General features: G+C 48.9%; 1 protein-coding gene across 8 annotated transcripts in view; it reads left to right on the top strand.

Annotated features, from left to right (window-relative positions):
* The window catches only part of KCNAB2 (potassium voltage-gated channel subfamily A regulatory beta subunit 2), a 117,056-nt gene that overhangs the window by 37,178 nt on the left and 52,061 nt on the right, over positions 1 to 27,817 (top strand). For 4 of the 8 annotated variants that reach the window (XM_083628823.1, XM_083628819.1, XM_083628821.1 and 1 more), the window contains exon 3: positions 341 to 382. The exons of 2 other annotated variants lie outside the window; for them this stretch is intronic. In XM_083628823.1, the coding sequence (XP_083484949.1) occupies positions 341 to 382 (42 nt within the window). Of the gene's footprint in view, positions 1 to 340; positions 383 to 17,047; positions 17,281 to 27,817 lie in introns of those variants that run through there. 2 more of the 8 variants (XM_083628816.1, XM_083628814.1) reach the window with 1 other exon arrangement.

Here is a 27,817-nt window from a genome sequence, read left to right as displayed (position 1 = left end):
AACTGCCCTTCCTACACAGGTCCCTCCTCCCTGCCCTCCGTGCAGTTAGGTCCAAGACCCTGTGCAGGTGAGCAGCAAACACGCGCTGGAATGACGATCTCTGCAAACGTAAAGATTTGCAGTCAAATTTACAGGGAAGTGCAAACCTCTTCCACTTGGTGGCGCCGTTGTAACAAAAAAGTTAACCAGCAGGACCCTAACAGAGAGAGGAAGTAAATAAGCAATGAATCTTTGACTGGGATCCCAGAGAGGTCTACTTTGTGTTTGTGCGCGCGCGCTGGTTTCTTTCTACTGTGACTTGTGGATCTTTTCTTCTTTCTCTCCCTTCTGCTTTCGGAAGCGCTCGCTACGGGAGTCCCAAAAGACAGCTCCAATTTTACAGGTAATGGCACCAGCATTTCTTTTCTCAATGCACCTGAGTCAAGGTGTCTGTGGACAGGTAGCTGTTGGTTCATTGTGGTTAACTTCGCATCTCTCCCTCCACCGCCCAGAGTCACTCTTCCACCTGCTGTGTCGGAGGCAGAAATGCAACAGGTGTATCTTTCATCACCACATCTCCATTTTCTTTTTGGAGGGGGAGGAAAATAATGGTCCTCTTTGAATGCCTGCTACTACCCAGTTGTGAAATGCTCAGGGAAATGATGTTGCAAACTTATTTTTTGCAGTATTTTGAGGGGTGTACCGAAATACTCTTCACTTCAATGTGGATCTGATTATCGGGTTATTCTTGTTCTTGTCTATATTTTTATTATGTATGTTATGTTTTATCTTGTGATTTTATCTTGTGAACTGCCCTGAGACCTGCAGGGTATAGGGCAGTATACAAATTCAACAAGTAAATAAAGTAATAAGTAAATAAATAAATTTGTACCAGTGCCAAGGAGTGGTGGTGGTGGTGGTTGGGGTCTTGGTTTCCCCGGGAAAATGCTCGACCAATCAAGTTGGCAGCCATTCTTAAGGAAAACCTGCTTTCAAAGGTGGCAGCTATTTAGAGATGTAAATAGTGTATTGTCTGCTTCGAATGTGCCCAGGTCCTTGAAGTAGGTGGCCGGCATCACCCTTTTCACCCAAATGAAGAAAAGGTTCCAGTTTGCAAACAAATACCAGGCGACCACACAGCCCTCCTGAACCCTGGCTCATAGTTTTGCTTCCTCCAGACAAGCTAGTAAGCAAAGTTTGCCCTATGGTTTGCAGCTCAGGTTTGGCTGAGAGAGCTAAAACCATGAACCCAGATATGGACAATGTTCTAAGCCAAACCACAACTTAACTCAGTGTAACACAGGAGCAAACACATTCTGCGGGGAGAAAGGTGGCTGCAATCTCCTCTCTGGGAGCCTGACAGTTTGCTTGCCTACTGCAATGCCATGGTTTAGCTTACCTGAGTGAGGACACAGTGTACTGCAAATTTGAAGGGGAAATTGAATCTGCATGTGTAAAGGACTTTGTCTGCTCTGCTGCTGTAGGATAGGGTGACTCCCGTCCAGCACTTTAGGTATGTTTTAAACCCAGCGACAGGAAGGAGATGGGCTTCACAGTTGACTGTGAGCAAATGCAACATGATTAGTTATTATATGCACCAATGGTTCCCAGGGTGGGCTGCAATGCCCCCAGGGGGTGGTGGGATTACCTGGGGAGCACTAAGAGGGAAAGGGGCAGCCAAGGGGGCACTGGGATGCAATTGTCTATCACACTTTGAAAAGCTGGTATCGCTGGATCAAGTTCACCGGTTCCAGTGAATTAATTAAACTAAATAGTTTCTTTTTTAAAAAAATATATTTTTATTAACAATTTCAATATGCAAACTATTAAAACATATCATATTCATTATCCCCCCCTTTTCCCATCCCCACTTCAAACCCTCCCTCCCCTCCCCAGAGACTTCCCTCAGCTCCTCTCTCTGATTTCTCAGCAACTGGATTTTGAAGAGATGTGCAATGAATTGTTACTGCTTTGAATTTTACTGTGGTGTTATCTTCCTTAGCGGGTTGTGCAAACCACTATTTTGAATCATGCTTTTTTATAGAATAGGTTAGAGGGAGCTGGGACACGGGTGGCACCGTGGTCTAAACCATTGAGCCTCTTGGCCTTGACGATCAGAAGGTCGGTGGTTTGAATCCGTGTGACGGGATGAACTCCTGTTGCTCTGTCCCAGCTCCTGCCAACCTAGCAGTTCAAAAGCATGTCAGTGCGAGTAGATAAATAGGTACCGCTGTGGCGGGAAGGTAAACAGCGTTTCCGTGTGCTCTGGTTTCCATCACGGTGTTCTGATGCACCAGAAGCGGTTTAGTCCTGCTGGCCACATGACCTAGAAAGCTGTCTAAGGACAAACGCCGGCTCCCTCGGCCTGAAAGTGAGATGAGCGCTGCAACCCCATAGTCGCCTTTGACTGGACTTAACCATCCAGGGGTCCTTTACCTTTACCTATGAAACAAAGTGGGCAGTGGCCTTGATAGGTTTTGGAATCGCTAATATACATCATCCATGTGCATTGTTTTTAGTAGAGTAACATAAGCACAAAAAGCGGGGGGGGGGGGCGGTTCCCTGCCCCATGGCGATTACAGTCTCAGATGACAGCAGCGCAGAAACACAGGGGAAGGAATGTTAACAAATGCATTTTGCACACCATTGGGCTTTGCTTCAGGTTGGGGGTGAACCCCTTGATCCTGTCAAGAATTAAGGGCTTTACGCAGAGATGGGGACCCTGCCAGCATGGCTGAGGGTCAGGAGTCCTGGGAGTTGTAGTGCAACAACCCGGTTCCCTATCCCTCGGTTGGGTGGAAACAGTGGATGTTTGAAGGAAGAATTATGGTTACCATGTTGGTGTTCTGTCTGGAGGAACAAGGACTTGGGTTACTTTGGGGCTACATAGACTTTAGAGCGTCATCCTCCCCTTGCTGCATTTCAAGCTGCATCCCAAGCTGCATCCTACATTGCTGTACAGACTGTAGAGGGAGCAACCCAATTATCTTCACCTGCTTTGTTTCCCTGCACCAAATTTCTTAAGTCGCCAAAGCTATCGACTGAGCATGTGCAATGGCCTCCCGAAACCGTACACACCTCAGCATAAGTGCAGCTTCTGTTTTTGGATAGGGGAAAGCTGGCTTGTGGGATAGCGCATCCAGCAGGAGCATTCATCCAGGAGCCACAGGATGCTTCTGGGTTGTAGCTGGAGTCATACATTGTTGTTGTTTAGTCGTTTAGTCGTGTCTGACTCTTCGTGACCCCATGGACCAGAGCACGCCAGGCACTCCTGTCTTCCACTGCCTCCCGCAGTTTGGTCAGACTCATGTTTGTAGCTTCGAGAACACTGTCCAACCATCTCATCCTCTGTCGTCCCCTTCTCCTTGTGCCCTCCATCTTTCCCAGCATCAGGGTCTTTTCCAGGGCGCCTCAGCTTCACGATCTGTCCTTCCAGTGAGCACTCAGGGCTGATTTCCTTCAGAATGGATACATTTGATCTTCTTGCAGTCCATGGGACTCTCAGGAGTCTCCTCCAACACCATAATTCAAAAGCATCAATTCTTTGGCGATCAGCCTTCTTTATGGTCCAGCTCTCACTTCCATACATCACTACTGGGAAAACCATGGCTTTAACTATACGGACCTTTGTTGGTAAGGTGATGTCTCTGCTTTTTAAGATGCTGTCTTGGTTTGCCATTGCCTTTCTCCCAAGGAGCAGGCGTCTTTTAATTTCGTGACTGCTGTCACCATCTGCAGTGATCATGGAGCCCAAGAAAGTAAAATCTCTCACTGTCTCCATTTCTTCCCCTTCTATGTGCCAGGAGGTGATGGGACCAGTGGCCATGATTTTCGTTTTTTTGATGTTGAGCTTCAGACCATATTTTGCGCTCTCCTCTTTCACCCTCATTAAAAGGTTCTTTAATTCCTCCTCACTTTCTGCCATCAAGGTTGTGTCATCTGCATATCTGAGGTTGTTGATATTTCTTCCGGCGATCTTAATTCCGGCTTGGGATTCGTCCAGCCCAGCCTTTCGCATGATGAATTCTGCATATAAGTTAAATAAGCAGGGGGACAATATACAGCCTTGCCATATATTGCCGTATACATACTCAGCTTCAAATGCCAGCAGCAGAAGCGTGGCAGAGCAGGAGTAAGTGGTAATGTGTGTACACAGCGTTAAGAGAGGAGGAAGCTTTGAGTAAGCTGAGAGTCGTAGAGAGGCGTGGACATTGAAAGCATCCTGTGCCTCCACCTAGTCCAGTATTGTTGCCTGCCCGCTGATACTTTCCAGGATTTGAACTTGAGGCCTTCTGCATAAGAGCATCTAAAGAGCCTGCTGTGCCAAGGCAATTGAATAGCCCATCTGGTCCAGCATCCTGTTCTCACAGTGGCCAACCAGATGCCCCAAGCAGGACCTGAGCAACTCTCCCACCTTGTTCTCTGCCAGTAACTGGTGTTCAGAAGCATTGCTACCTCTGACAGTGGAGGCAAGGCAGAGCCATCAAGTCTAGTAGCCATCAATGGCCCTCTCCTCCATGAATTTGTCAAATCCTCATTTAAACCCATCCAAGTGGGTGGACATCATGGCCTCCTGTGGGAGGGAGTTCCACAGTTTAGTTCTGCTCTCTGCAAAGAAGGGATTTCTTTGATCCGCCCTGCATCTTCTAACAACCAGCGTCATTGGATGTCCACAAGTTCTGGTCTGATGAGAGAGAGAGAGAAACTTCCCCCTACCCACTTCCTCCATGCCATGCATCATTTTATAAACTTAAGAACTGCACGCAGGGAACGTGTACTTGCTGGCTGTGTCCTTCTGGAACCTAGAAGCAATTTTTGCATCAGGTGAGATCCTTTGTGCATCCCGCCCAGGGCCAGCAGACAGCGCTCCAAGCTCTCAGGCAGAGCAAGGGTCTGTTTGCATCGTCTCCCACCTTTTAACAGAGTTGCCCGTGGTTGTTGCTTTAAGTGAGGCAGCAGCATTTGGGGGGCCTTGAGATAATTGGATATCCGGAGTCCTCGCCGCCAGCAACCACCCGACGCAACAGCCCGCGCGGCTCCTCTGGCAAGGGGGGGCGCAATGTGCGTCGGTGCTGATGTGTTGGCAAAATCCAGACCAATTAGCTTTTCCCCAGAGCGAGTCTGGGAGGCCGTCCAGTCCCTGTTAATCGGGGAAAATGCATTAAGAGAGGGATAAAAGGCGAAACAGCCTCGTTCTGAGCTTCGAGAGTAGAGCAGCCACTTAGCCTCGGAAATCTCTGCATTAACGGGATCGCTGCTCGGGAATGTGCCACTGGCTGACCTAATGGAGTCTGGCTACCGGGGTCTTTGCACACGAAGCCCCCCGCTCCTCTCCCCAGTGCTGAAAACCCTCCCGCTCACATGGATACCACTTAGTGTTTGGTTCGGGGGGGGGCGGAAATCATGAACTGCTCAACTGGAAAAGTATCTTAAGAGGTGGGCACCAAACAGCATAAAACAATGATCACTAATTCACAGCTAAGATCAGCAAATATTTAAAATGCAAATATGCATGTTATTTGCCCAGCAGAAAAATTTCTCTCTCTCTCTCTGCTTCTTAAAACAATTGTCTTAATTGCATTCAATATCGTTCCTTTCCTTCCTGATTTCTCTGCTGACTTTCGAGTTGTTTGTGGTGCTAGTTCTGCCCAGGCTCTCAAGTAGAATCCAGGGGGCCCTCTGTACATGGCCTGGCACCTTTTGCAACCAGCAGATTTATTTACTTATTGGTGCACTTTTAGTGGGGATGGCAGGCACTTCATCTCAGGGCCATGGACCCGAGCCCCACATGGTGTGAAAGATTCCTGCATTGCAGGGGGTTGACTGTTGTGGTCCCCTCTATGATTGAACCTGCGACATTCTGCATGCAAAGCAAGGGCTCTACCATCTGAGCTATGGCGCTCCCCTTAAGAACACAGAGAGCTGCTTTATGATGCGAAATGCAACAAGGAAGGACATTGCTTTTAAAAAAAATAGTAATCAAAAGGGAGGACAAAAATGGGCGATGCTCTCATTCCCGCAGAATCCACCACCTTTGCCATACCCATGCCAGAGCTCATTAAAGCCAGAGAAATGGAAGCCTCTGGGGTTTTCTGTTTGAAGCATTTTTTATGAATTGGAGGCCGGGTTTCAGCAAAACGCTGGTCTACCACCCCAGAGAGCCTCTGCCAGTTGGTGTAGATGGACCAATAGCCTAGCTTCCTACTTCACTTAAATCAGTAACCTAGTACCTGCATCATGTGCAGAAGGTCCCTGGTTCAATCCTGGCATCTCCAGGTAGTGCCTCTCACCCTATAAATGAGTTAAGGCAATGAACATATGGCTGCAGTTTTTGTAGGGGGTGTATGTTAGAGGGCTAGGTTTTTTTTAGTGGGGGTGGAAAATCTTCTCATGGGAGAGCTTGTCCATTGCTCCTCCAAAATAGCCCCTTACTTCGTCCCAGGAGAACATACCAAGCTTTTATATGATAAAGGAACAGGCTTGCCCTTGGGTTTATAAACCATCTTCTTGACCCCTGGTAACACCCCTATCTTCTATGACCCCTTGGTCACACTACAGCGTGACATTCAAAATCGGTTTCTAAGATAGGAGGTAAATACCGCCCATCGTTATCAACTGTCACTTGATGACACATAGCTTAACACAGGGGTCAGCAACCTTTTTCAGCTGTGGGCCAGTTCACCGTCCTTCAGACCATGTGGTGGGCCAGACCATATTTTGAAAAAAAATAATGAACGAATTCCTATGCCCCACAAATAACCCAGAGGTGCATTTTAAATAAAAGCACACATTCTATTCATGTAAAAACACCAGGCAGGCCCCACAAATAACCCAGAGATGCATTTTAAATAAAAGGACACATTCTACTCATGTAAAAACACGCTGATTCCCAGACTGTCCGTGGGCCAGATTGAGAAGGTGATTGGGCCTTAGGTTGCCTACCCCTGGCTTAACATTTCGACCTAGGCCATAAATTTGGGTGTGTGGGGGATGAGCCAGGGTGTGCCTTAATCCCAAGATCTGTACCCGAGGGACAGATCTTGGAAAGAAAGGATTGCAATGCATTTTCTGGGCAAACGGAATATTTTCCAGAAGTCCTGGTTGCCAGCAGGATTCCGCAATGACTCCAGGTGGGGTCTGGCCAAGGCGGAAGAGAGAGGGTCCTATTCCTTTAATCTGGACAGTATGCTTCCATTGATGCAGCCTAGAATTGCATACGCTTCACCACACTGTTGACCCATGTTAGCCTTGTGGTCTACCAAGACCCCTGAATCCTTTTCACGTGTCAAGCCAGGCATCCCCCATCCTATATTTGTGCACCTGATTATCCCTGTCTCAAGTGGAAAACCTTGCATTTGTCCCTGCTGAAATCCATTTTGTGCATTTTCTGCTTAAGGAATTTGCCACTCCCTTGCAACAAGAAGGTTGAGTTTGACTAGCGCCAAAGTTTGCTGCTTCTTCTTTTAGCCAAGGTGACTTTTGCTCCATACTGTGGTTTGCCAAGGAAAAGGGATCCATCCCATCCTTGGCAAAGCTGCTCCTGACTTCTGGCTCTACCAGGAGCAGGGAGAGAGACTTCTGGCCCATCCCGAGCCATCCATCAACCCGTCTCTCTGCCTCCATCGCCGCCGTGACAGCATCCGAGGCCTGGAAGGCACCTTCTCTCTGCACCTGACAGGTTTGCACCGAGAAGAAGTGAGTGATGGACGCCAGTCCTCATCAATCGGCTGCTTTCCCCAAATGCTTTTAGAACGAGAGGATCCTGAATAATTTAGCTCCCGTTTGGTAAAGGGGAGGTGGGGCGGGGTGGGAGAGAGATCCTTAATAGGCCTTAATGGATCTGCTGCTAAACATCTTTGACTCTGGAGGGACCTGCCTCAGTCCAGGATAGCTCTTGACGGCTGGCGTCGACACTCCCCTAATGAAAGCCACGCCTGTGCGCTCGTTAAGAGCCCTCCGTGCAAAACCTAACGAGCTAGAACTTTTATTTAATGAGCAGGATTCCGAGAAACCGGGTGAGTTTGGGCGGACGCCGGAGCGATCGGGACCAGAGCGAGGGCAAGGCTTGTTGGAGATTTCACTGTTTCGCAGGAGAGAGGCTAGGAATCCTGGGGTCTTGATGGCGAGGAAGCCTTTGTTGGTGGGGAAAAGGGTGGCTGCCTCTTCCTTTAGGGTTTTGACCACCCAGCATCTATTCAGAGACAGACGGTTCCCCCCAGGCGATTCTCCATCTTTCTCCGCTTGACATCAGGGCATCTTCTCCAGGAAGTTTTGCAGTTATTCAAATTTCGGGGATAGGGATGCAAAACTTGGATGGTGTGTTTGTATTTGTTTTTTGATAAGTATGAGATGTTTGGAATTTGAGGAAAGATGAGAGATTTCAGCGATGGTTGGATTTTTATTTTATTTTTTGCATTGTATGGCGAGACAGGTTCTAGCAAGGGCAGAGAACTATGGTGAACTCCAACCGACCTCCATTGTAGATGGGATGGTTCCGTTCGCTTTTCCCAGCCTGAAGGTTAAAACACGGAAATAAAGTCCTGAGTTCAATGGGATTTGCTTGTTAGCAAGCGTGCGCAGGATTGAACCCTTACAGAATCAGGTGGCTGTCGTTGTTTCAGGGCAGCGGTGAGTTTTGATTTTAGAAAAGGAAGAAAGCAACCACCAGATACTGGTTTCAAATCATCCCTGAAATGGCTGAGGCTGTAGGAATTCACTCCTAATTCCTTCCTGTACCGTATTTTTTTTTTAAGCATTCTATGTGGTCCAGGGATGTCTCTGTGTGAAAATGGTATGCTATTTTCAGATCTGAGGTTGATTTCCCTTGAATTTTCTGTTTGTGCATTTATGTGGCTGTGCGTCATTTTCCTTCCCTTTCTGCATATTATTTTAATTTAATTAATAAACCCTGCTATGCCTCACACTTACCATTCTTGAAGGATTGCCCAGAATCCCCATAAACCTTTGACCGCATATGCAAGATTGGTTGCATACCTAGGAGTTGATGTCCTTGAGAGTTTCAAGAAAAATGAGCATAAAGGAATGGCCAGAGTATTAGGCTGGAGAAAGCAGGATTATTGAACCCTGCCTGGAGTTGAATCTTATTGGGTGGCCCCTGGAAGCTTAGGGTCTCAACTTAATTTAGCTTTGAAGGTTGCTATGAGGATAATTTTACCACTTTCAGCTTATTGAAGGAAGGGCTTCCATTGCACTCCCAAATCTCCCTTACAGACTCTTAGAATTGTTGAGTTGAAAGTGACCTCAGATCTATTCCAACCCCCCTGCAATGCAAGAATCACAGCTAAAGATTCATCCAGCTTCTGTTTAGAAACATCCAAGGAAGGAGAATCCACCACTTTCTGCAGGAGTCGATTCCACTGCCAAACGGCTCTTTCCTTTTTTTATTTTTATTTTTGATACTTTTATTTTGCTTTAAACAAATACAAATAAATATAGACACCAAAATTACAAAAGAAAAATCCTTAATAATAAGAATAATGAAAAAAGCTAAAAAAACTACAAACCTCTTTCCATCACAGAATTCTTCCTAAAGATTAGTTGGAATCTCCTTTCTTGTAATTTGAGTCCATTGGTTCAGGTCCTAAGAAATAGGATTTTCCCATCTTTGTAACAACCCTTTAGATATTTGATGATGGGTCTTGTATCACCCCCCCCCCCGTCTCCTCCAGGCTAAACATACCCAACTCCGTCAACCGTTCCTCAAAAGGCTTGGTTTCCAAAACATGGTCACCCTTCTCAGCACACCTTCCACATCTGTGATGCCCAAAAGTGGACACAGCTAGTCTAGATTAGTCAGTCTAGCCCCTCCGAGACTTGGGGCTTAATATCAAAGACTATCAAAGAGACCGGCAGAAAGGAACTGAGAGAGATATAAGGGCCTCGGACGTGAGATCTCCAGGCTAAATAAATAACATAAAGACTGACGGATATTGGTTGGGGACTGGAACCGGGAAAAGGGTGGGTGGAGGTTGGGAATCCAAAGGGTACATAAGGATAATTTGCTTTTTATATTTTGTTAGTGGTAAGGAAATTGGGTAAATCGTGGAAGGGAAATTTTGGTCGACTTTAGGAAAAAGGTCTAAGAATAAATAATGAGGTATAAGTATTGATGTATAATTTTAAAAAGGTAAAATTGGTTTTTTCTTCTTAAATTAATTGAAAATAAGGTTGCTAAAAATAAATTGAGGAAATGGAAAAAAGAAGTAAAATAAAATAATAGTATGTTAGAATAAATGTTTAAGCTAAGGTAAAGAAATAAGTTAAGGACTTGCTGAATTGACAATTTAAATTGGAATACAAGAAGGGGAGGTGTGAGGAGGTCTGAGAAATAAGGTTAAGAATTATAAGTAACAGAAACTTTATGTGTTTTTTCTATTTTTTCTTTTTTGTGTTTAGTTTTGAATATTATGTATTTTTGTGTTTTTTGTTTTGTTTATTTTTTGGTTTTTTGTTTGTTATGTGTTTCTTGAAAATGCTAATAAATATTTTATATAAAAAAAAATAGATTAGTCAGTCTAAACATGCACCAACTAGCACACCTTGCTACATGCCCACTACACAGGCTCTATACCAGGGGAGGGTAACATTTTTCCTGCTAATGACCACATTCTCTTGGGGATGTTCTATAGCAGGCCATATATAAGCAGTGGGTGGGGCCAGCTTTCCTCTCATTCTTCCGTTCCCTTTTCTTTCTCTTTCTGATACTCACTTCCCTCCCCCCCCCCCCGGAAGTCTAGAGCTGATTAGGGTAAGAGCTGCATGCAACTCTAAGGGTGCAGAATACCAAACCTTCTCCGATATGCACTCTGATCCTCCCAGACGCTCGTGTGTAGATGACCAAGGGGGCAGGCAGAGACCCCACTTGAAATACTGTGTCCAGTTCTGGGCACCACGTCTAAGGAGGATATTGGCAGGCTGGAACATGTGCAGGCTGGAATGTTTTGCCTTGAGGAGAGGAAAACTGGGGGCAGGGGTAGCCACCTTAAAATATCTAAAGAGCTGTCACATAGAAGATGGAGCAAGCTTGTTTTCTTGTGGGTGGAACCCAAACCAATGGATTCAAATGACATGAAAGGAGATTCCAACTAGACCTTAGGAAGAATTTTCTGCACGGAAAAGTCCTTTCTTTTATCTGTCTGGAATCCTCCCACATTAAGCTTCAATGATCAAGAGGATTTTAGCTAATCAATTTATCAGCTAACTGTTGCAGTCTAGAGCTGCTTTCCCAGCTGGGGCCTGCTTTATTTATTTATATTCCCACCTTTTTCCCTCCAAGGAGCTCAAGGTGGCATACACGGTTCTCCCCCTGCCCACAACAACCCTGTGAGGTAGGTTAGACTGAGGGGCAGTGGTTGGCCCAAGGTCTCCCGGTGAGATTCATGTCCAAGCAAGTCTTGGTCTGTAACTTTTCAGTGCTATAACACATTGACTCTCTGATTTGCCCTGATGGAGCCGCTTCCACTACCCGCTGCGCTTATCCAGGAGCAAGCCCCTTTGCACCTAGTGAGATTTACTTCCCTGTAAACATGCCCCTGGGATGTGGGTGGTGCTGTGGGTTAAACCACAGAGCCTAGGACTTGCCGATCAGAAGGTCGGCGGTTCGAATCCCTGCGACGGGCTGAGCTCCCGTTGCTCTGTCCCAGCTCCTGCCCACCTAGCAGTTCGAAAGCATGTCAAAGTGCAAGTAGATAAATAGGTACCACTCCAGCGGGAAGGTAAACGGCATTTCCGTGCGTTGCTCTGGTTCGCCAGAAGCAGCTTAGTCATGCTGGCCACATGACCCGGAAGCTGTACGCCGGCTCCCTCGGCCAGTTAAGCGAGATGAGCGCCGCAACCCCAGAGTCGGTCACGACTGGACCTAATGGTCAGGGGTCCCTTTACCTTTTTAAACATGCCGCCAGCTTTCATTTCAGTGCCTCAGCTATCATAGCTTTGAGGGATGCTGGCTTAGAGCATCGGTGAAGAATATCTGTGGTTGATAGACACCAATTCCCTTCATCCCTGACAATTGGCCATCATGCTGGCCGATGGGACCTGGAGCCCAACAACCGCTGGAGGGCCACAGATAGAAGAATAGAATTGTGGAGTTGGAAGGGACCCCCAAAGGTCATCCAATCCAGCCCCCTGAAATGAAGGAACATGACCCCCACTCCACCCCTGTCTTAGAGGCTGTTTGGATCAGCAAGCCAGACCATGAGCCACAAACGGGTTCAACATTTCTGTATCCTGGGCTGCTGAGGTGGGGGCACACCACTTGCAATATCTCCAGCCCTCCCCAGATTGCATTACAGAGGAACTGTGGATTGAGCAACCTCTCGCCATCCACCCCCCTTGGGACCAAAGAATCAGACTATAGAAAGAGGGCGGGTTCCCTTGCTGATATCAACGATCCCTTTAAAAGCTGCAGTCTCAGCTACTCTAACAGCCTCGAGTGCTGCCTTTATGGTCCTGAACTAGAGGATTTCAGTGCAATTGATTGGAAATGAAATTTTGCGGGGATCCTTCATTCCTCTTGAAGCGTAATGGGTATTGATCAAGCCACAGCATCCCCTTTTCATGGGGGCCAGGGATGCCCATTGGCGGGTCTTTCCAAGGTTCAGTGTGACAAAATTTGCACAGCAGCCTCTGGTGCAGCTAAGGGGCTTTGTTATCCCTGAACAAAGGAATGGGGAAGGAAATGGACAGAAAGGGACATTTCCTTCCAGTCATTTGTCCCTTCTCTCTCCCGTTCTACACAAAAAAGTGTAGAAAATAAGAGAAAGAAAGAAAGGTATAGTATAATACGGCAAATATAATCAGTTACATTTCCATACATTAATATATACAGTAGATATATAACGAATTGTTGTTGTTGTTTAGTCGTTTCCGACTCTTTGTGACCCCATGGACCAGGCACTCCTGTCTTCCACTAATATTATAATAATAATAACAACTAATATTATAATATAATATTTTATATAATAATAACTAATATTATTGTCCAGATGCACTGTCTAATTGACAGTGGATCTAAGTTGCAGGAACCAAGGATGTTGTCTTACACTGAGTCAGATCATTTGGTCCATTTAGTTCAGTACAGTGACCAGCCCAACTCTCTCTTTTTCCCCCCAGTTCTCTTTTAAAGCCATCCAAGTCAATGCTCACCCCTGCCTCCTTTGGGAGCGAGTTCTGTAGTTTAACTCTGTGCTGAGTATCTGTCCTGAATCTCCTGACATTCAGCTACATTGGCTGTCCACAGATTCCTGTGTTATGAGAGAGGAAGAAAATCTTTCCTCTGTCCACTTTCTCCATGCCATTCATTATTTCATAAGCTCCTACCATGCAGTCTCTTATTCACGTTTTCTCCAGAGTTCAGAACGCTGCATTCTTTCATCACAGGGGAGTCATTCCATCCCCTCCTTGATCATTTTGGCTGGCCTTTTCTGAACAGAGCCCCCTTCTTTTTCATCTCTCCTCCCTCCATCCGTAAAAAGCTGCCTCATGCTGAGCCAGACCAATACTCCACCTCACTTGTTATTGTCAACACCAGTGTTTCCCAAACTTGGGTCTCCATCTGTTTTTGAACTACAATTCCCATCATCCCTGACTACCCTTCCTGCTAGCTAGGGATGATGGGAGTTGTAGTCTAAAAACAGCTGGAGACCCAAATTTGGGAAACACTAGACACGTGACTGGCTGCAAAGGCTCTTCAGAGTTTTAGGCAGGGTCATCTTTCCTACCTGGAGATGCCATTGGACATTGAACCTAGAACTTTGTGCATGCAAAGCGGTTGCTCTACCAGGGAGCTAGATTTCAGGGAACCATTTAGTTGAACTGTGGTCCTATCGGCTTCTAAAAGCAGTAACTATGGTGGTAAAGAGCTCAAGTCCACTATAATCTGAGCACCGCAAGTTCACGACAGAGGTTACCGCACAAACCACCACATGTGTGGTCACGCTCTTTCCCCATCTCCTTGCTTGGAGAAATGCAAAATGCACCCAGAGCTCCAGACATCTTTCTGGTGCCCTCTCCCACCATTGGTGGTCTGGGGCAGCCAGCAAGACATCTTAGGCAGATGCAGTGAAGAGAGAAACCCTGTGCCCTGATGTCTGTTGAGGGCAGATGTTTCCTGGATCAGCCCCAGCTGAAGGTCTGAGCAGCCTGGCAGGATCCACTGCAGCTGAAAAGCTTGGCTTGGGAGGAGGAATGCAGCACCACAGTTGGTGCAGAGAGATTATGAGAGCTTCTTTCTTGAAAATGTAGCCTGCTCAGTTGAGCGAGAAGACATCCATTTACAGCAGGGTTGAGGAACCAGTAGCCCTCCAGGTCTTGCTGGGGCTGGGAAGTGGAGCCCATTAACAGCTGGAAGACCACAGGATCCCCATCACTGACCTAAGAAACCTGCAGGGCAGGCAGGATGAAGCAGCTGAGATCCCATGCATGCATCTTCTAAGGAGCAAAGAAGGTCCCCTCTGTTTCATCGCAAGCACCTGGTGCTTGGAAGTAAGCGGTCTCTGTCTGTGAAGGTTCATCCCTTGGGAGGGAAGATGGACCATGGTCCCTCAAGCACTGGGTGAAGCTTGGCTATTTAAGATGCTCCAATAAGTTTTAAGGTGGAGTCTGGACTCAGGCTCTGTCATGAAGATAAGAAGAGTCCTGCCGAGTCAAGCAAGTGGCCCATCTAACAGCATTCGGAATGCCACCACACCATATATTTCTATAACAGCATTATGATAGTGGTGCTTTTATTTTCAGTTCCTCTCCTAAGAAATTTCTCTAGCATGAGATTTGCCCTTTTCCCACTGGGTCAACGTCTTCATTGAGCTATCTGCTATGAACCCAAGGTCTCAATCCTGGTCCATCACTGCCCTTTCAGCCCCCTGAGCATGTTTGTGAAATTAAGATTTTTTTTGCCCTAACATGCCCTCCCTGGTTGGATGGAGATCTGTTGTATATTAATAAGGTTTGGAGGTTTTCAGGTCTGCATTTTAATCATTCATACACAGCAGCTGTCTAAATCATTCATATTTTGTGTTGATGCCATCTACCCATTTCACCCTGAGAATCTGTTCCTCATCTTCTTCTTTTTTCCATTCCATAATAGATAGTGCCAAGCTATTTAGAATCTTTCCGGGGCTCTTTGTGTTTGGTTTTGTTTTTCCTGTGCTTCCTCCTCCCTTTTCCCCCCTTTCATTTCCCCCCTCCTGCTCTGTCTCCTTGACTTTTGGCTACAACCCTTTCTCATCCATCCCCCAAAATGGGTCTGTGCTTGCTAAGAACGCAGTGGCCGTTCCTGTGCGACTCTAATGTGATGCTGGAAGAAGGCAGCAGGCTCAGTGTGACCTTTAAAAACCCTCTTCTGGTATCATGGGAGGATGCATTGTCGGTGTGGTGAACCTGTTGAGGATAGAGCTGGCAATCTTTGGGTCTGAACAACTTCTGTTGGTCAAAGAGTATGCAAGCTTGCCTTGATTTCCCAGTGTATCTTCAACAAGCATGGCTGGTGGTCAGAAATGATGGGTGTTGCAGTCCAGCAACTTTTCAGCCATGGGAAATGCATTGGCTCATACACATTACTCTGGAGAGTAGGGGCTGGCATGGGAGTAGTGCCGGATTTACGTATAAGCTAAACAAGCTATAGCTTATGGCCCCACTATCTTGGGGGCCCCCAAAAAAATTAAAGGAAAAATACTGGATGTACATTTTCAAAATATAAGATAAAAAACAAATAAAATAAAACCTACATACAGCAACAGTGTTTTGTGTTGTGTAGGCTCCTATGATGTAAGTAATGGGCCCCGCCTGCTAGCCTGCTCCCTAAAATATCACTGGTTTGCTCATTTCTGTATATAGGATGCCTACATTCTGCATGTGCAAATGGCTTTAGATACCTATTAGGTCCATCAGTTACCATATGGCATATATTCAACACAAAAAACAGCGACAATTTGTTGTTGACAAAGGACAGCTGGACATATAAAGGGCCCCATTACCTTCAATAGCTTAGGGCCTCATCAAACTAAATCCGGCCCTGCATGGGAGGCAGGTCCAAATTTTCAAAATCAAGGCCCGGCAATCGTAGTTGCCAACTCTTTAACCTCCCCTGGCTCTTCTGCCTTTAACAGCTGCTGTTTCTGCAGGCAGTAGCAGGTGACCATATTTGACCTCCCTGTAATTCGTAATTCGTAAAGCAGGCCAGGGTTTCATGATAGTTTTTCTGGTCAAGTTGGCAATGCTGATGACTATTCCTCCATTGCCAACCAGGAGTCAGAACCCTTTGGCTAAGATGTGCAGAAAAGGCAGTTCCCGACATTCTTTGTCATGCTTCAGAGTGACCAACGGACAGATCCTGGGGACAATGTCCTGCGTAGGAAGCTGCCTTAAACAGAGTGAGACCAATTGGTTCATCTAGCTCAGTGTTGTCTACACTGACTCACAGCTACTCTCCAGGATTTAAGTCAGGGGTCTCTCCTAGATTTAGATGGAGATGCCAGGGATTGAACTACAATCTACAAGAGATTGTGTAGAGAGCATCACTTCTCACAGAAGAAATGCAGGGGCAAGGGAGAGAGAAATCACCCTTTGTACCCAGCATCTGAGTCTTTGGGTTGTCCATTGCTGGAGATGTACTGTCAAATGATAGCTTAGGGCAGCCTTCCCCAACCTCCAGATGTTGGACTCCAACTCCCATCACTCCTTGCGGCGAGCATCACCAGGGATAACAGGAGCTGTTCTCCTACAACATCTGGAGTGCCCCAGATGTTCCCTACCATACCTGCAGCAAACTTCCAGCAGCCCTGGTGCATTTAACTCCATTCCTATTTGTACGGGGCCCAGAGTTGGTTCCTTTTCCTTCCCACCCGATAATGAACCCAGTTTGGTTCTGAAGCATGCATACTCTGTGGCCAACAGAGCAGGCTGGCTTAGTCAAAGCAATGTGAATTGGAGGTCAGCTAGGGGAGACTATTGAAGTGTCGGTGGCAGGTTGATTTGGCCCCTTTGGCTAGGAAGCGAGTTTGGTTCACCTGAGCACGATTCCCTTTAACGCCTGGGAAATTCACAGATCCCCCCGTCAGGCAGCATCATGCTGTCCATGACGTACAGCGGGAGCCTCCGGAGCGTGGCCAGTAGGTGCCATTCGGAGTGGGGGCTGCACCAGATCCAGCAGACGGACACGGTGGAACTGCAGAGGCTCAGGGATGTCCGGGTGGCAGCCCAGGCCAGGATCAGGGAGGAGTTCCTGCGGATGCACGGGCTGTCCCTGGACGAATGCACAGCGCAAACGACCGGCATGAAGTATAGGTAAGCAAAAGCAACTTTCTCGAGGGAGCCAGCATGCCAAGGGTGGGGAACGTTTTCTTGCAGGCCTAGAGCCTCACTCACGACTTCACAAGCTTCTAGGGGCCACGTGCAATGAAGCAGTAGTACAGTGGTACCTCTGGATGCGAACAGGATCTGTTCCGGAGCCCTGTTCGCATCCTGAAGCGAACGCAACCTGTGTCTGCACATGCGCGGGTCGCAATTCGCCACTTCCGTGCATGCGGCGTGCAACCCAAAAAAGCTTAACCTGAAGCGACTTCAACCCGAGGTATGACTGTAATAATAATATTTCTATCCATCCTTTCTCCCAAGCTGGGATTCAAGGCAGTTTCCAACATTTAAAAGCAAAGTAGTTAAAAACAACAATTGAAATACATAATTTAGAACCAGCAATCAAAGTACAGTGGTACCTTGGTACTTGAACAGCTTGGCTCCCGAACAAATCGACTCCCGAACGCCGCAAACCCGGAAGTAAGTGTTCCGGTTTGCGAATGTATTTTCGGAGGCCGAACATCTGACATGGCTTCTGCATGAGTGCAGGAAGCTCATGCAGCCAATCGGAAGCCGCACCTTGGTTTTTGAATGGTTTTGGGAGCCAAACAGACTCCTGGAACAGATTAAGTTTGAGAACCAAGGTTCCCTGACAGCAGCCTATTGATCAACCATGCCTGCTCCTAAGTTTCCAAAAGCCTCTCTGAACAGGAAGATCTTATCCGACCAATGGAAGGATAATGGAGAGGGAGCCAGTTGCACCTCTCTTGGAAGGGAATTCCACAAACTGGGTGTTCAGTCACAGAAAAGGCACTTTCTCTCTCTTGTGTCACTACCAGCCATGTCTCTGATGTCGATGGGACTGAGAGAAGGTGCTCTGCATAGGATCTCAGCACCCAAGAAGGCTTGTGTAGGGAGCTTTAATCTTCCAGGTAGCCCTGGTAGCCTGGTCCCAAGCCATATATGTAACCATAAGTGAGTGGGAAAGGGCAGGAAAAGAGAACACTGGAGGGCTGGGCATGAGGGAGAGGACACCAGTTAGTGCAACGAAAGAGAGCAGGAGAGGAGCTAAGGGATTATTTGACCTGGGCAGGAAAAGAGCACTGGCGGAGGAAGAGGGCAGGGGGAGCACCCCCTCCAGGTTCCATGCCAGGTAGGGTACCATCGCAGCCGCCCCCGATGCACACTGCACGCTGCCAGGATGCACACTGCACATCCCTCCGCACCGTGCACCATGTGCCATGCCCCCGCGGGCAGCACGTCATGCCACGGGACACACGCCATGCCCCCGGGATGCGCGCCAGCACATTCCCACCTGTTCTCTGCCCCTGTGCCGGAGCATGGAGCTCCGTCGCTGGAGGAGAGTAAAAAAACTCCTGAAGTGTCAGAAGTAGCTACTATTCCACCCTTTTCTCCCTTCTATCAGACCACTTTTTTGAGGAGGGGTGAGGCTCTTCCAGCACCCCATGTTTTATAAAACTTCTGCATAGAATTTTATGGACTAAAGAATAAATGGAATGGAACGCCACAGGGCCCTAACCTTGGTCTTAAGATGCGCTTCTGATCTCCTGTGTTCTCCTTTTTTAATGCCTGTTTAAAGGCGTTAGGGCGATCCCAAAGGAATCTGGAGGCGGCATTTAGTCCGGTCTCCGATCCACCGAGTTGATAGGCTAAGTTACTGAAACGGAACACTAACAGTGTCTTGGTCAAGGGCAGGAACTCCCTGCCTGCTTTTTCTGGGTCCACAGTAGTCAAAAGGGCCTGCCATCAAAATGCCGCTAGATGGCGCTCTCTTCCTTACACATCAGTGTGTCTGTGTATTTGCGTATGGTAGGATTGACATTTCTAGCAGCCAAGGCTCCTTTTAGGTCACCGCTTCCCAGGCTGTGGAGTCCACCCTGCAAGTGGGGCACGCAGCCTGTGCAAGAGGTTCAGGGGCTTTATAAGTAAACCCCAAATGCCCTGCAGTCTGATGGTTGGTATGCTTGCATTCCCACAAAACTAAAAAATGGTTAATAACTTCATCGGTACTACAAATATTTCAACAAATTCCACATGAATAGGGGCATTTTTTGCTTGCAAACCTCGGGCAGCAGTTACGAAATAACAACAACAACAACATGATAATAATAATAGTTTTATTGTTTATATCCCGCCCATCTGGCTGGGTTTCCCCAACCACTCTGGGCGGCTTCCAGCAAAATAAATAGTTAAACCTACAGCTGAAATGCACAAAACCAGCATCTGCCAAAAACCTTAAGCTCCGGAATTCACGTGACAATAATTTGGTAGGTCACCAAGAAAATCTGGACTTGTCGTACTCAAAAAGCTTGGGGACCACTGCTTTTGGTGGTGTCTTATGCACATGGGAGATGGTTATGCTTCAGGGCTTTAAGAACAACTTGGTGACTACATGGGCAAGGCCCAATCCTGCGGTTGTACAGTGGTACCTCGGGTTAAGTACTTAATTCGTTCCGGAGGTCCATTCTTAACCTGAAACTGTTCTTAACCTGAAGCACCACTTTAGCTAATGGGGCCTCCCACTGCCGCCACACCACCAGAGCACGATTTCTGTTCTCATCCTGAAGCAAAGTTCTTAACCCGAGGTACCATTTCTGGGTTAGTGGAGTCTGTAACCTGAAGCGTATGTAACCCGACTTACCACTGTATATATACATGCTTAAGAACATGGGAAGAGCGTTGCAGCTTGATCAGAATAAAGGCTCATTTCCTCCAGCACCCTGTTCCCATAGTGGTGAACTAGATGCCCCAGGTTGCATTCATATTGTAAATTTCCACATTGCATTTAATCTGTCAAACAACATAAAAGCCGTTTCTGAAAATGGAATATAGTGCATAATCAGCCCTCATTTCAGGGAGTCCAGAAAAAAAAAGAACCCATTTTTCTTAACCCAGAAAATCATGGCAATAAAGTGATGAAATTTGGGTTGCTATGCTGGCATACAGTTCTTTCCTGCCGTTTCCATGGGGGAACACAGAGGCATACATGTAAGGAAAGGGGAGCAAACAGCAACATTGTCCAAAGATGTATGTTGTCATACCACAGACTTTGGTGTGAATGAAATTTAGCAAGACTTCTCGGTATATCGGTCAGAAAGCCACAATTCCATAGCAGCCACTGCAGTGTGAAAGGAATGTTAGAAAATGAGACGGAAGTGCTAGCATTATAATAAGGAAAGCTAATGCAATAATCCCCACATCTGAAAACACCCCTAAAGGAAAGCAAGCAAGCAGGACTGCGACAGTCCCCACTTGTGTTTTGCAGGAACTAGTAATGCAGAGGCATCCTGCCTCTGATCCTCCAGGCAATACACATCCATAGTGCCAAGTAGCCATTGGTAGCCTTGTCCTCCAGAAGTCTGCCTAATCTCCTTTCAGAGCCATCAAATTGGGCAAACATTGCCACTACCACACCTTATGGTAAGGAAAAGGTAAAGGGACCCCTAACCATTAGGTCCAGTCGTAACCGACTCTGGGGTTGCGGCGCTCATCTCGCTTTATTGGCTGAGGGAGCCGGCGTACAGCTTCCGTGTCATGTGGCCAGCATGACTAAGCCGCTTCTGGCGAACCAGAGCAGCGCACGGAAACGCCGTTTACCTTCCCGCCAGAGTGGTACCTATTTATCTACTTGCACTTTGACATGCTTTCGAACTGCTAGGTTGGCAGGAGCAGGGACTGAGCAACGGGAGCTCACCCCGTCGCGGGGATTCAAACCGCCGACCTTCTGATCGGCAAGTCCTAGGCTCTGTGGTTTAACCCACAGTGCCACCCGCGTCCCTACCTTATGGTAAACAAATGCCTTAAATGGGATCATGGATTTAACCTAATGTGCCACTTTGCCCTTAAGAGAGCTCAATTTGGAGCATCACAGAGACAGGAAAAAACATCTCACCCACCGTGGAAGCCTTTTAGGAAACCAAAGTGTCCATAAACATCAAGAGATTTTGTGAAAATAGTTTGCTGGGTCTCTTCTCCTGAACAGAAACAGAGACGCTCCTACTTGTGGGTTAGTGATTGGGGCAGGAAGGCTAGAAAAGCAAATCCCCGCTCTGAGGCTGCCAACCTGTGTGCGCTGACCCAGTGCAGCTTACATGTGGATTGGGTTGCACTGCGCATGGAGTGTTTTCACAGCTTTTGATCAGTGATGATTTGCACCTGGCAAAGCTGAATCCGAATCTCTCGACACCTGCAGCTTCTGTTTCCTAGCTGCAGCACAGTCTTCCAAATTCCTTCCTTCACAGAGCGTTGTCTTTATTTTCTGCTGTCATTTTAAAACGTCACACAAAAATGCAACTGCGTGTGGAGGCTTCGGAGCATTTTCCCTGTTCTTAGAAAACTCTGTATTATCCTGCATCAGTGCAGTACTGTTGCACAGATGCAAGTAAATCTGAAAGTGTGTCCTATTTCACAATTGCCTTGTGCACCCACACTGGCACTTTCAGAAAGTTACGGAATAATTAACGATAATAAAGTTAATTCTAGTCTGGCTTTTCCTTGAGCCAGAGATAGAGCTAGGAGCTGAGTCTCAAGAGCAGGTACTGCAGTTGCCTCCAAAGTCTTGTGCCTTGGCCAAATGTCTCCCATTGAGCTTATTGCAGGCATTACAATACCATCCTTAAATAGAAGGGTCCACATGCCTGCCAGCTTGGTTATTAAAGATCCAAGATAAAGGAGGGCTGCTTCTTGGTAACAAAGCATTTCCCCTTTTGCTCATCTAGATTAGAGATCTTGTTAAGCAAGGCCCTTTGTTACTGTATTACTGGCATGGCAGGTAAAAGGAATCAGCCAGGACCTGAGTAGAGTCAGAATTTTTGGTTCTCCCTCTCCGAAGGCTCACCTGCCCTGGTTGGACACGGCAAGAATAGGATGCCAGACTAGATGGGTCTTTGGCCTGATCCAGCAAGCTCTTCTGATTTTCTTAGGACAGTAATGCTTCTGAATACCAGTTGCTGGAAGCCACAGGAAAGCAGAGTGCTTGTGGACTTCCCCATTGGGGCATCTGGTTGGCCACTGTGACAACAGGATGCTGGACTAGATGTATCCTTGGCCTGATCCAGCCTCTTCTGTCCTGTCGTTTTCATTCTTCCTAGATGGACGGTGCAATAATAATTCAGGAAGATTTGCAAGTGCACTGTTGAACTCTGGCTCCTGTGGCTCATCCTGGTTCTGATCCCACCTCCGAAATGGCAGTCCTTGTTTTCGAAAGGGCATTGCTTTCCTCCTCTGCCCACCCCTCCAGCCACACACTTCCTGAGAGCAGGATCTTTAACGAAGGCAGGGGCCCCAAATGCCAAGCGCTTGCTGTGATGCTAAGTTATTCAAAGCCCTGCTGCCTTTTCCACCCTTGGGCGCCTGCGTCCGGGAAGGATTGTTCAGCAAGCCGCCATCCTGCAGGCAAGGGCTGGCAATTCCCCCCCCCCCCAGGCCTTGTATGAGAGAAACCTGAGAGCCAAGATGCCCCGTCGAGCTGGCAGATCGACTCGGAGGGCGGGAGCAGCTGGCATCCTATGAATATTGCATGCCCTTCCCTGCCCTGGCGCAGAGGGACCATGAATATTTCAAGTGGCTCTGTTTATTAGTTTTGACGGATCGAAGGATGTTTGGGAGAGTGTCTGGTTACGCTCGCCTAATAAGGGTTGATATATTATTAATCTCTCCTGGGGCCTGCGAAGTCAGGCGGGGAGCTGGAAGTTCGTCAGGACCACTGAAACCTTTTTTTAAAAAAGTTGATAAACTAAAAACCAGATTAAAACCCATATCAACAGCCTACTTGCCTGCTGAGATGCTGAATTCTACAGCCAACACTATGCAATTGTAGGCTCCTAGGTAAAAGGTAAAGGGACCCCTGACCATTAGGTCCAGTCGTGGCCGACTCTGGGGTTGCAGCGCTCACCTCGCTTTACTGGCCGAGGGAGCCGGCGTACATCTTCCAGGTCATGTGGCCAGCACGACTAAGCCGCTTCTGGCGAACTAGAGCAGCGCACGGAAACGCCGTTTACCTTCCCGCCGGAGAGGTACCTATTTATCTACTTGCACTTTGAAGTGCTTTCGAACTGCTAGGTTGGCAGGGGCAGGGACCGAGCAACGGGAGCTCACCCCGTCGCAGGGATTCGAACCACCAACCTTCTGATCAGCAAGTCCTAGGCTCTGTGGTTAGGCTCCTAGGAGATGCTCCCAAAGACAGCAAGCTATCTTCCACTGTGTCAGGGCACTGGTCCATCTAGCCCAGTGTTGTCGACATTGGCAGTGGCTTTCCTGGGTTCTAGGCAGGGAACGTTCCCACTGAGCCATGGCACTTCCTGAAGCAAGGGCACACCTCAACCTCCAAAGAAAGCTGGACTTAATTTGTGCAGAGCCTTCGAAGTGCATGCTGGGTTTTGGAAAACGGTAAAGCAAGAGATGCGATTCTGATCAAAGATTAGAAATCCTTGCTGGAGAGCTTAATTTAAACCCCACAAATGAAAACAAAATCCAAATGAGGGAAATGGATGGGGTTAAGGGAAGCAATTTCCCACTGATGAATTTCAATGGCTGAATCCGCTGTCGTCAGCCCTGGGTGTGTTACAGGCATGGTGTCGGATGAGCTCAAATGCTTGCGTTTCTGCTCCCACGGAAAAGAACCAGTTGCATAAAAGAGTTGTTATGTTTCTTCCTGAAACTATAGAAAGGAAAGAGGTACCGTATTTTTCATGTATAAGATGACCCCTATTTTTTTTTAACCTGAAATTAATAAATTAAGTTATTTAGCTTTGGGGGGGGAGGTCACTTCCGCCAATCGCTCACCCGCCTGCCCGCCACTGCCCATCGCTTGTCACAGCCACTGTCAATCACACACACCACCGCAGCCACCAATTGTCTGCCCGCTCATCGCCATCCACCAGCCCACCCGCCCACTTTCCGCAGATGCCAATCACCTGCCTGCCTTGCCGCAGCTGCCAATTGCCTGCCCAATTGCTGCTGCCAGTCTCCTGTTTGCTGCTGCCATTAATCGCACATCCCCCCTCTGCATTCACTATCCGTGTATAAGACGACACCCAATATTTCCCTAATGTTTTTAGCAAAAAGCATAGTCTTATACATGGAAAAATACGGTAATCTGTGTGGAAGAGGGATGGTGTCAGAGCTACCCTAGGTCCCAGCTCACTAAGGACCAACGCTGCTTCGTTGTTAAGTATAAAAGTCTTTATTGAAGTTCAGTTTCACTTCCAGAGCCGCAGCGCGCAGCCCCACGTCCAAAGTCTCAGACCACTGATGCTCCGTCTGAGTCTCCTCCCCCTTGACACCAATTTAATAGTCTAGCCTTGCTCCACCTTCTCCGCTGCTCCTTCCTCCTCTGGGTCCGCCTGCCCGCCGGGGTTCCGCCCTTTCTAGCCTCTTCTCCCGCTGATTCCCCTGAGCCTTCTCCCTCCCTCCGGCGGGCTTTAGGAGCTGGTTCCCCATCCGGGTCTCCTGCTGTTCCGCGCGCCTGCACATTTGAACTTGGCGCGCGCGCCCAGCCAGCAGCTTTCCTCCTGACCGTTCCACTGCTGCTGTCACTGCTTCCCCCATCGGGGGGGCTAGCTGCAACTGACCTCCCCTCCGTTGGAGGTGTGGTCAGCCCTGACTCCCTCTCTGGAGGAGACACTGCTCCTGACACATGTGACTCCTCCCCCCCACTACGCTCTGGTGGGGAAACTGGTCCTGATCCTCCACTGCTGCTTTGGGGTTCCCCTCTGGCTCCTTGTTTCTGGTGCGTCCCCCCTGGGACCCCCCTTGCCCTGACCATCGGCGCCCCCTTCTGGGAATCTTCTGATTCGCTGGAGAAGCTCATGGAATCTCTCGGGCCACTGTCATACTCCCCTACGCTGCCCTCGGATTCTTCCCCTTCGCTCTCCCAATCCTCTCTCCCCAGTGCTCCTGCTCCTGATTCCCTGACATCCATCCCCCCCTCGAAGCCCCCCCTTCCCCCCTCCCCCTCTTCGGGTGTGGGTTCCGGGTGCTCCAGTCCAGTGGGTGTGAGTGCGGGATACCATTCTTCCCCCCTGGTGTGTAGCCGGTCCACTGCATCCGGCCCAACCGCAACTGGCTCGTCGACGTCGATTTCCTCTGCTTCCATCTCTCTGCTGATGTGCTCGAATCCAGGATCCTCCCCCAACACGTCCATGTCCTCCCCTCCCCCGGGTACCTCTGGTGAGACTGCTTGCAAAGGTCCCCGCAGCAACTCCCTGCGCCACCCCACCTCCGGTTGAGTGTCCCACCAATAGGAGCGGTCTGTGGCAAACCCCGAGAGAGACCCCTCCGAGGAGCTAGTGTCCGGCGTCGTCTCTTCAGCTGATGAAAAACCCTGGAACGTACTGGCTGACAGAGTGGGTGTGAAGAGCCAGTCGTCGAAATACTCTGCCGGCATAGGTCTGTGTGGGAAGAGTGCATGGAACTCGTCTTTAAGATAGTGCTCCTCCACGGCATAGCACGGTACCCACCTGTTAGCGCTGGCTGGGGTACCTTCCCTGGCGAGGAGGTATTCCACCCCCTCTTCCCCCCACCTCGAGTCCAAAATCTCCGTGACCTCGTTGAGTGGCGTCGCCCTCCGTGACCCCTCCCTCTTCGGAGATTCGTTAAGTGGGTCTGGCACGTTCCCTGTCGCCTGAAACCTGTGGGGTTCCCTGTAGGGCGTGAGCACTGACCCATGAAAGACTGGGTGCATTCTGGAGCCCTCCGGGAGTGTCAACCGGAAGGCCACTGGATTGATTTGCGCCGCGACCTGGTAAGGTCCCAGCTGCTTGTGCTTGAGCTTCCTCTTAGCTAGCGTCCTGGCCGGCACTGCCTGGGCTGCTAACCAGACCCAGTCCCCCACCCGGATGTCCTCCCCGACCCTCCTGTGCTTGTCTGCCTGCATTTTGTAGGCGTGTTTCGCCAGTTCCAATTGCCTGCGGAGTTGCTCGTGGACCTCCTGTAACTCTGCTGCTAAGTGCTCTGCTCCCCTTGGCTCCCCCTCCCCCTTCGTCTCTAACCCCGGGAAAGTTCTGGGATGCCGCCCATTATTGGCGAAGAACGGTGTCACTCCTGTAGACCCGTGCTTCGTGTTGTTGTAGGCAAACTCGGCCAGCGGTAGGTAGTCCACCCAGGTCGAGGGCTGTTGATTGGCGTAGCATCGCAGGTACTGCTGCATGATGGCGTTGACCCTCTCCGCTTGTCCGTTGGTCTGCGGGTGTCGTGCCGACGCTAAGTTGATTTTGACGTTCAGGATGCCCAGCAACTTCTGCCAGAAGCTCGAGATGAATTGGCGACCCCGGTCGGACAGGATGGACCGTGGCAGGCCGTGAGCTTTGAACACGTGGTCTATGAACAGCTTGGCGGTCTGTTCCGCTGTGGCCACCTTCGCGCACGGAATAAAGTGCGCCATCTTGGTGAACATGTCTACGACCACGAGCACCGCTGTTTTGCCTCGCGAGCTGGGCAGATCTGTGACAAAGTCCAGGGCCACTTTCTCCCACGGTTCGAGCGGCGTCTGCAGGGGTTCTAGTAGACCCGCCGGCTTCCTGTGTACTGGCTTGGCCCTTTGGCAGGTGTCACACCTGGAGACGTAATCCGCGACTTCTCCCCTCACCTTGGGCCACCAAAAGTCTCTGGTTACTAATTCCGCCGTCTTGTCCTTGCCGAAGTGCCCAGCGCTGGGCACGTCGTGTAGCTGCTGCAAGACTTTCGCGCGGAGGTCGTCTCCGGGCACGTAGAGAGCCCCTCTGCGGATGAGCAGTCCGTCTTGTATCTGGAACTCGTCGTCCTTCGCTGTGCCTTTTCGCACCTCCTCCATCTTGGATTGTGCGAACGAATCCGTCTGCAGCGCTCGACGCACCGCGTCCAGGTCCACGGCAGCTGAAGCGCACGCCCACGCTTTCGGTGCGAAAATGTGCTTGGCCGCCACCGGCGCCGCTTCCTCGAGATACTGCGGCTTCCTGGATAGTGCATCTGCCATGACGTTGTTGTCTCCCGGGATGTATTCTATCCGGAAATCGAAATCCGCAAAGAACTCCGCCCAGCGAATGTGTCTCTGGTTCAGGAACCGCGCCGTGCGCCAGTACTCCAGGTTCTTATGGTCCGTGCAGACTTGCACTGTGTGTCTGGCTCCGACGAGGAAGTGCCGCCACGCCTTGAAAGCTGCATGAATGGCCAGCAACTCCCTGTCCCAGATGGTGTAGTTCTGTTCCGCCTTGCTGAGTTTCCTGGAGTAGAATGCGCACGGCCTCCATTCCCCTTGCGGATCTTGCTGCAACAGGACGGCCCCCACCGCTCTGTCCGAGGCGTCCGTCTCAACCCTCATTGGTCTGCTGGGGTTTACATGTAGCAGCTGTTCTTCGGACGCGAAGAGACGCTTGAGTCTCCGAAAGGACTGCTCCGCCTGGTCCGTCCAGGTGAACTTCTTCTTCTTGGAGCTGAGGGTGTCCGTGATGGCCGCCGTCTCCTTCGCGAACCCTTTGATGAACTTGCGATAAAAGTTGGCGAAGCCGACGAACTTCTGGACCTCCTTCCG

This window comes from Podarcis filfolensis (genome assembly GCF_964270895.1).
Source record: "Podarcis filfolensis genome assembly, chromosome: 8".
In the NCBI taxonomy this organism is placed as follows: domain Eukaryota; kingdom Metazoa; phylum Chordata; class Lepidosauria; order Squamata; family Lacertidae; genus Podarcis; species Podarcis filfolensis.
Note: the sequence above shows the minus strand (reverse complement) of the source record. Positions and strands in the feature narration are given on the sequence as shown.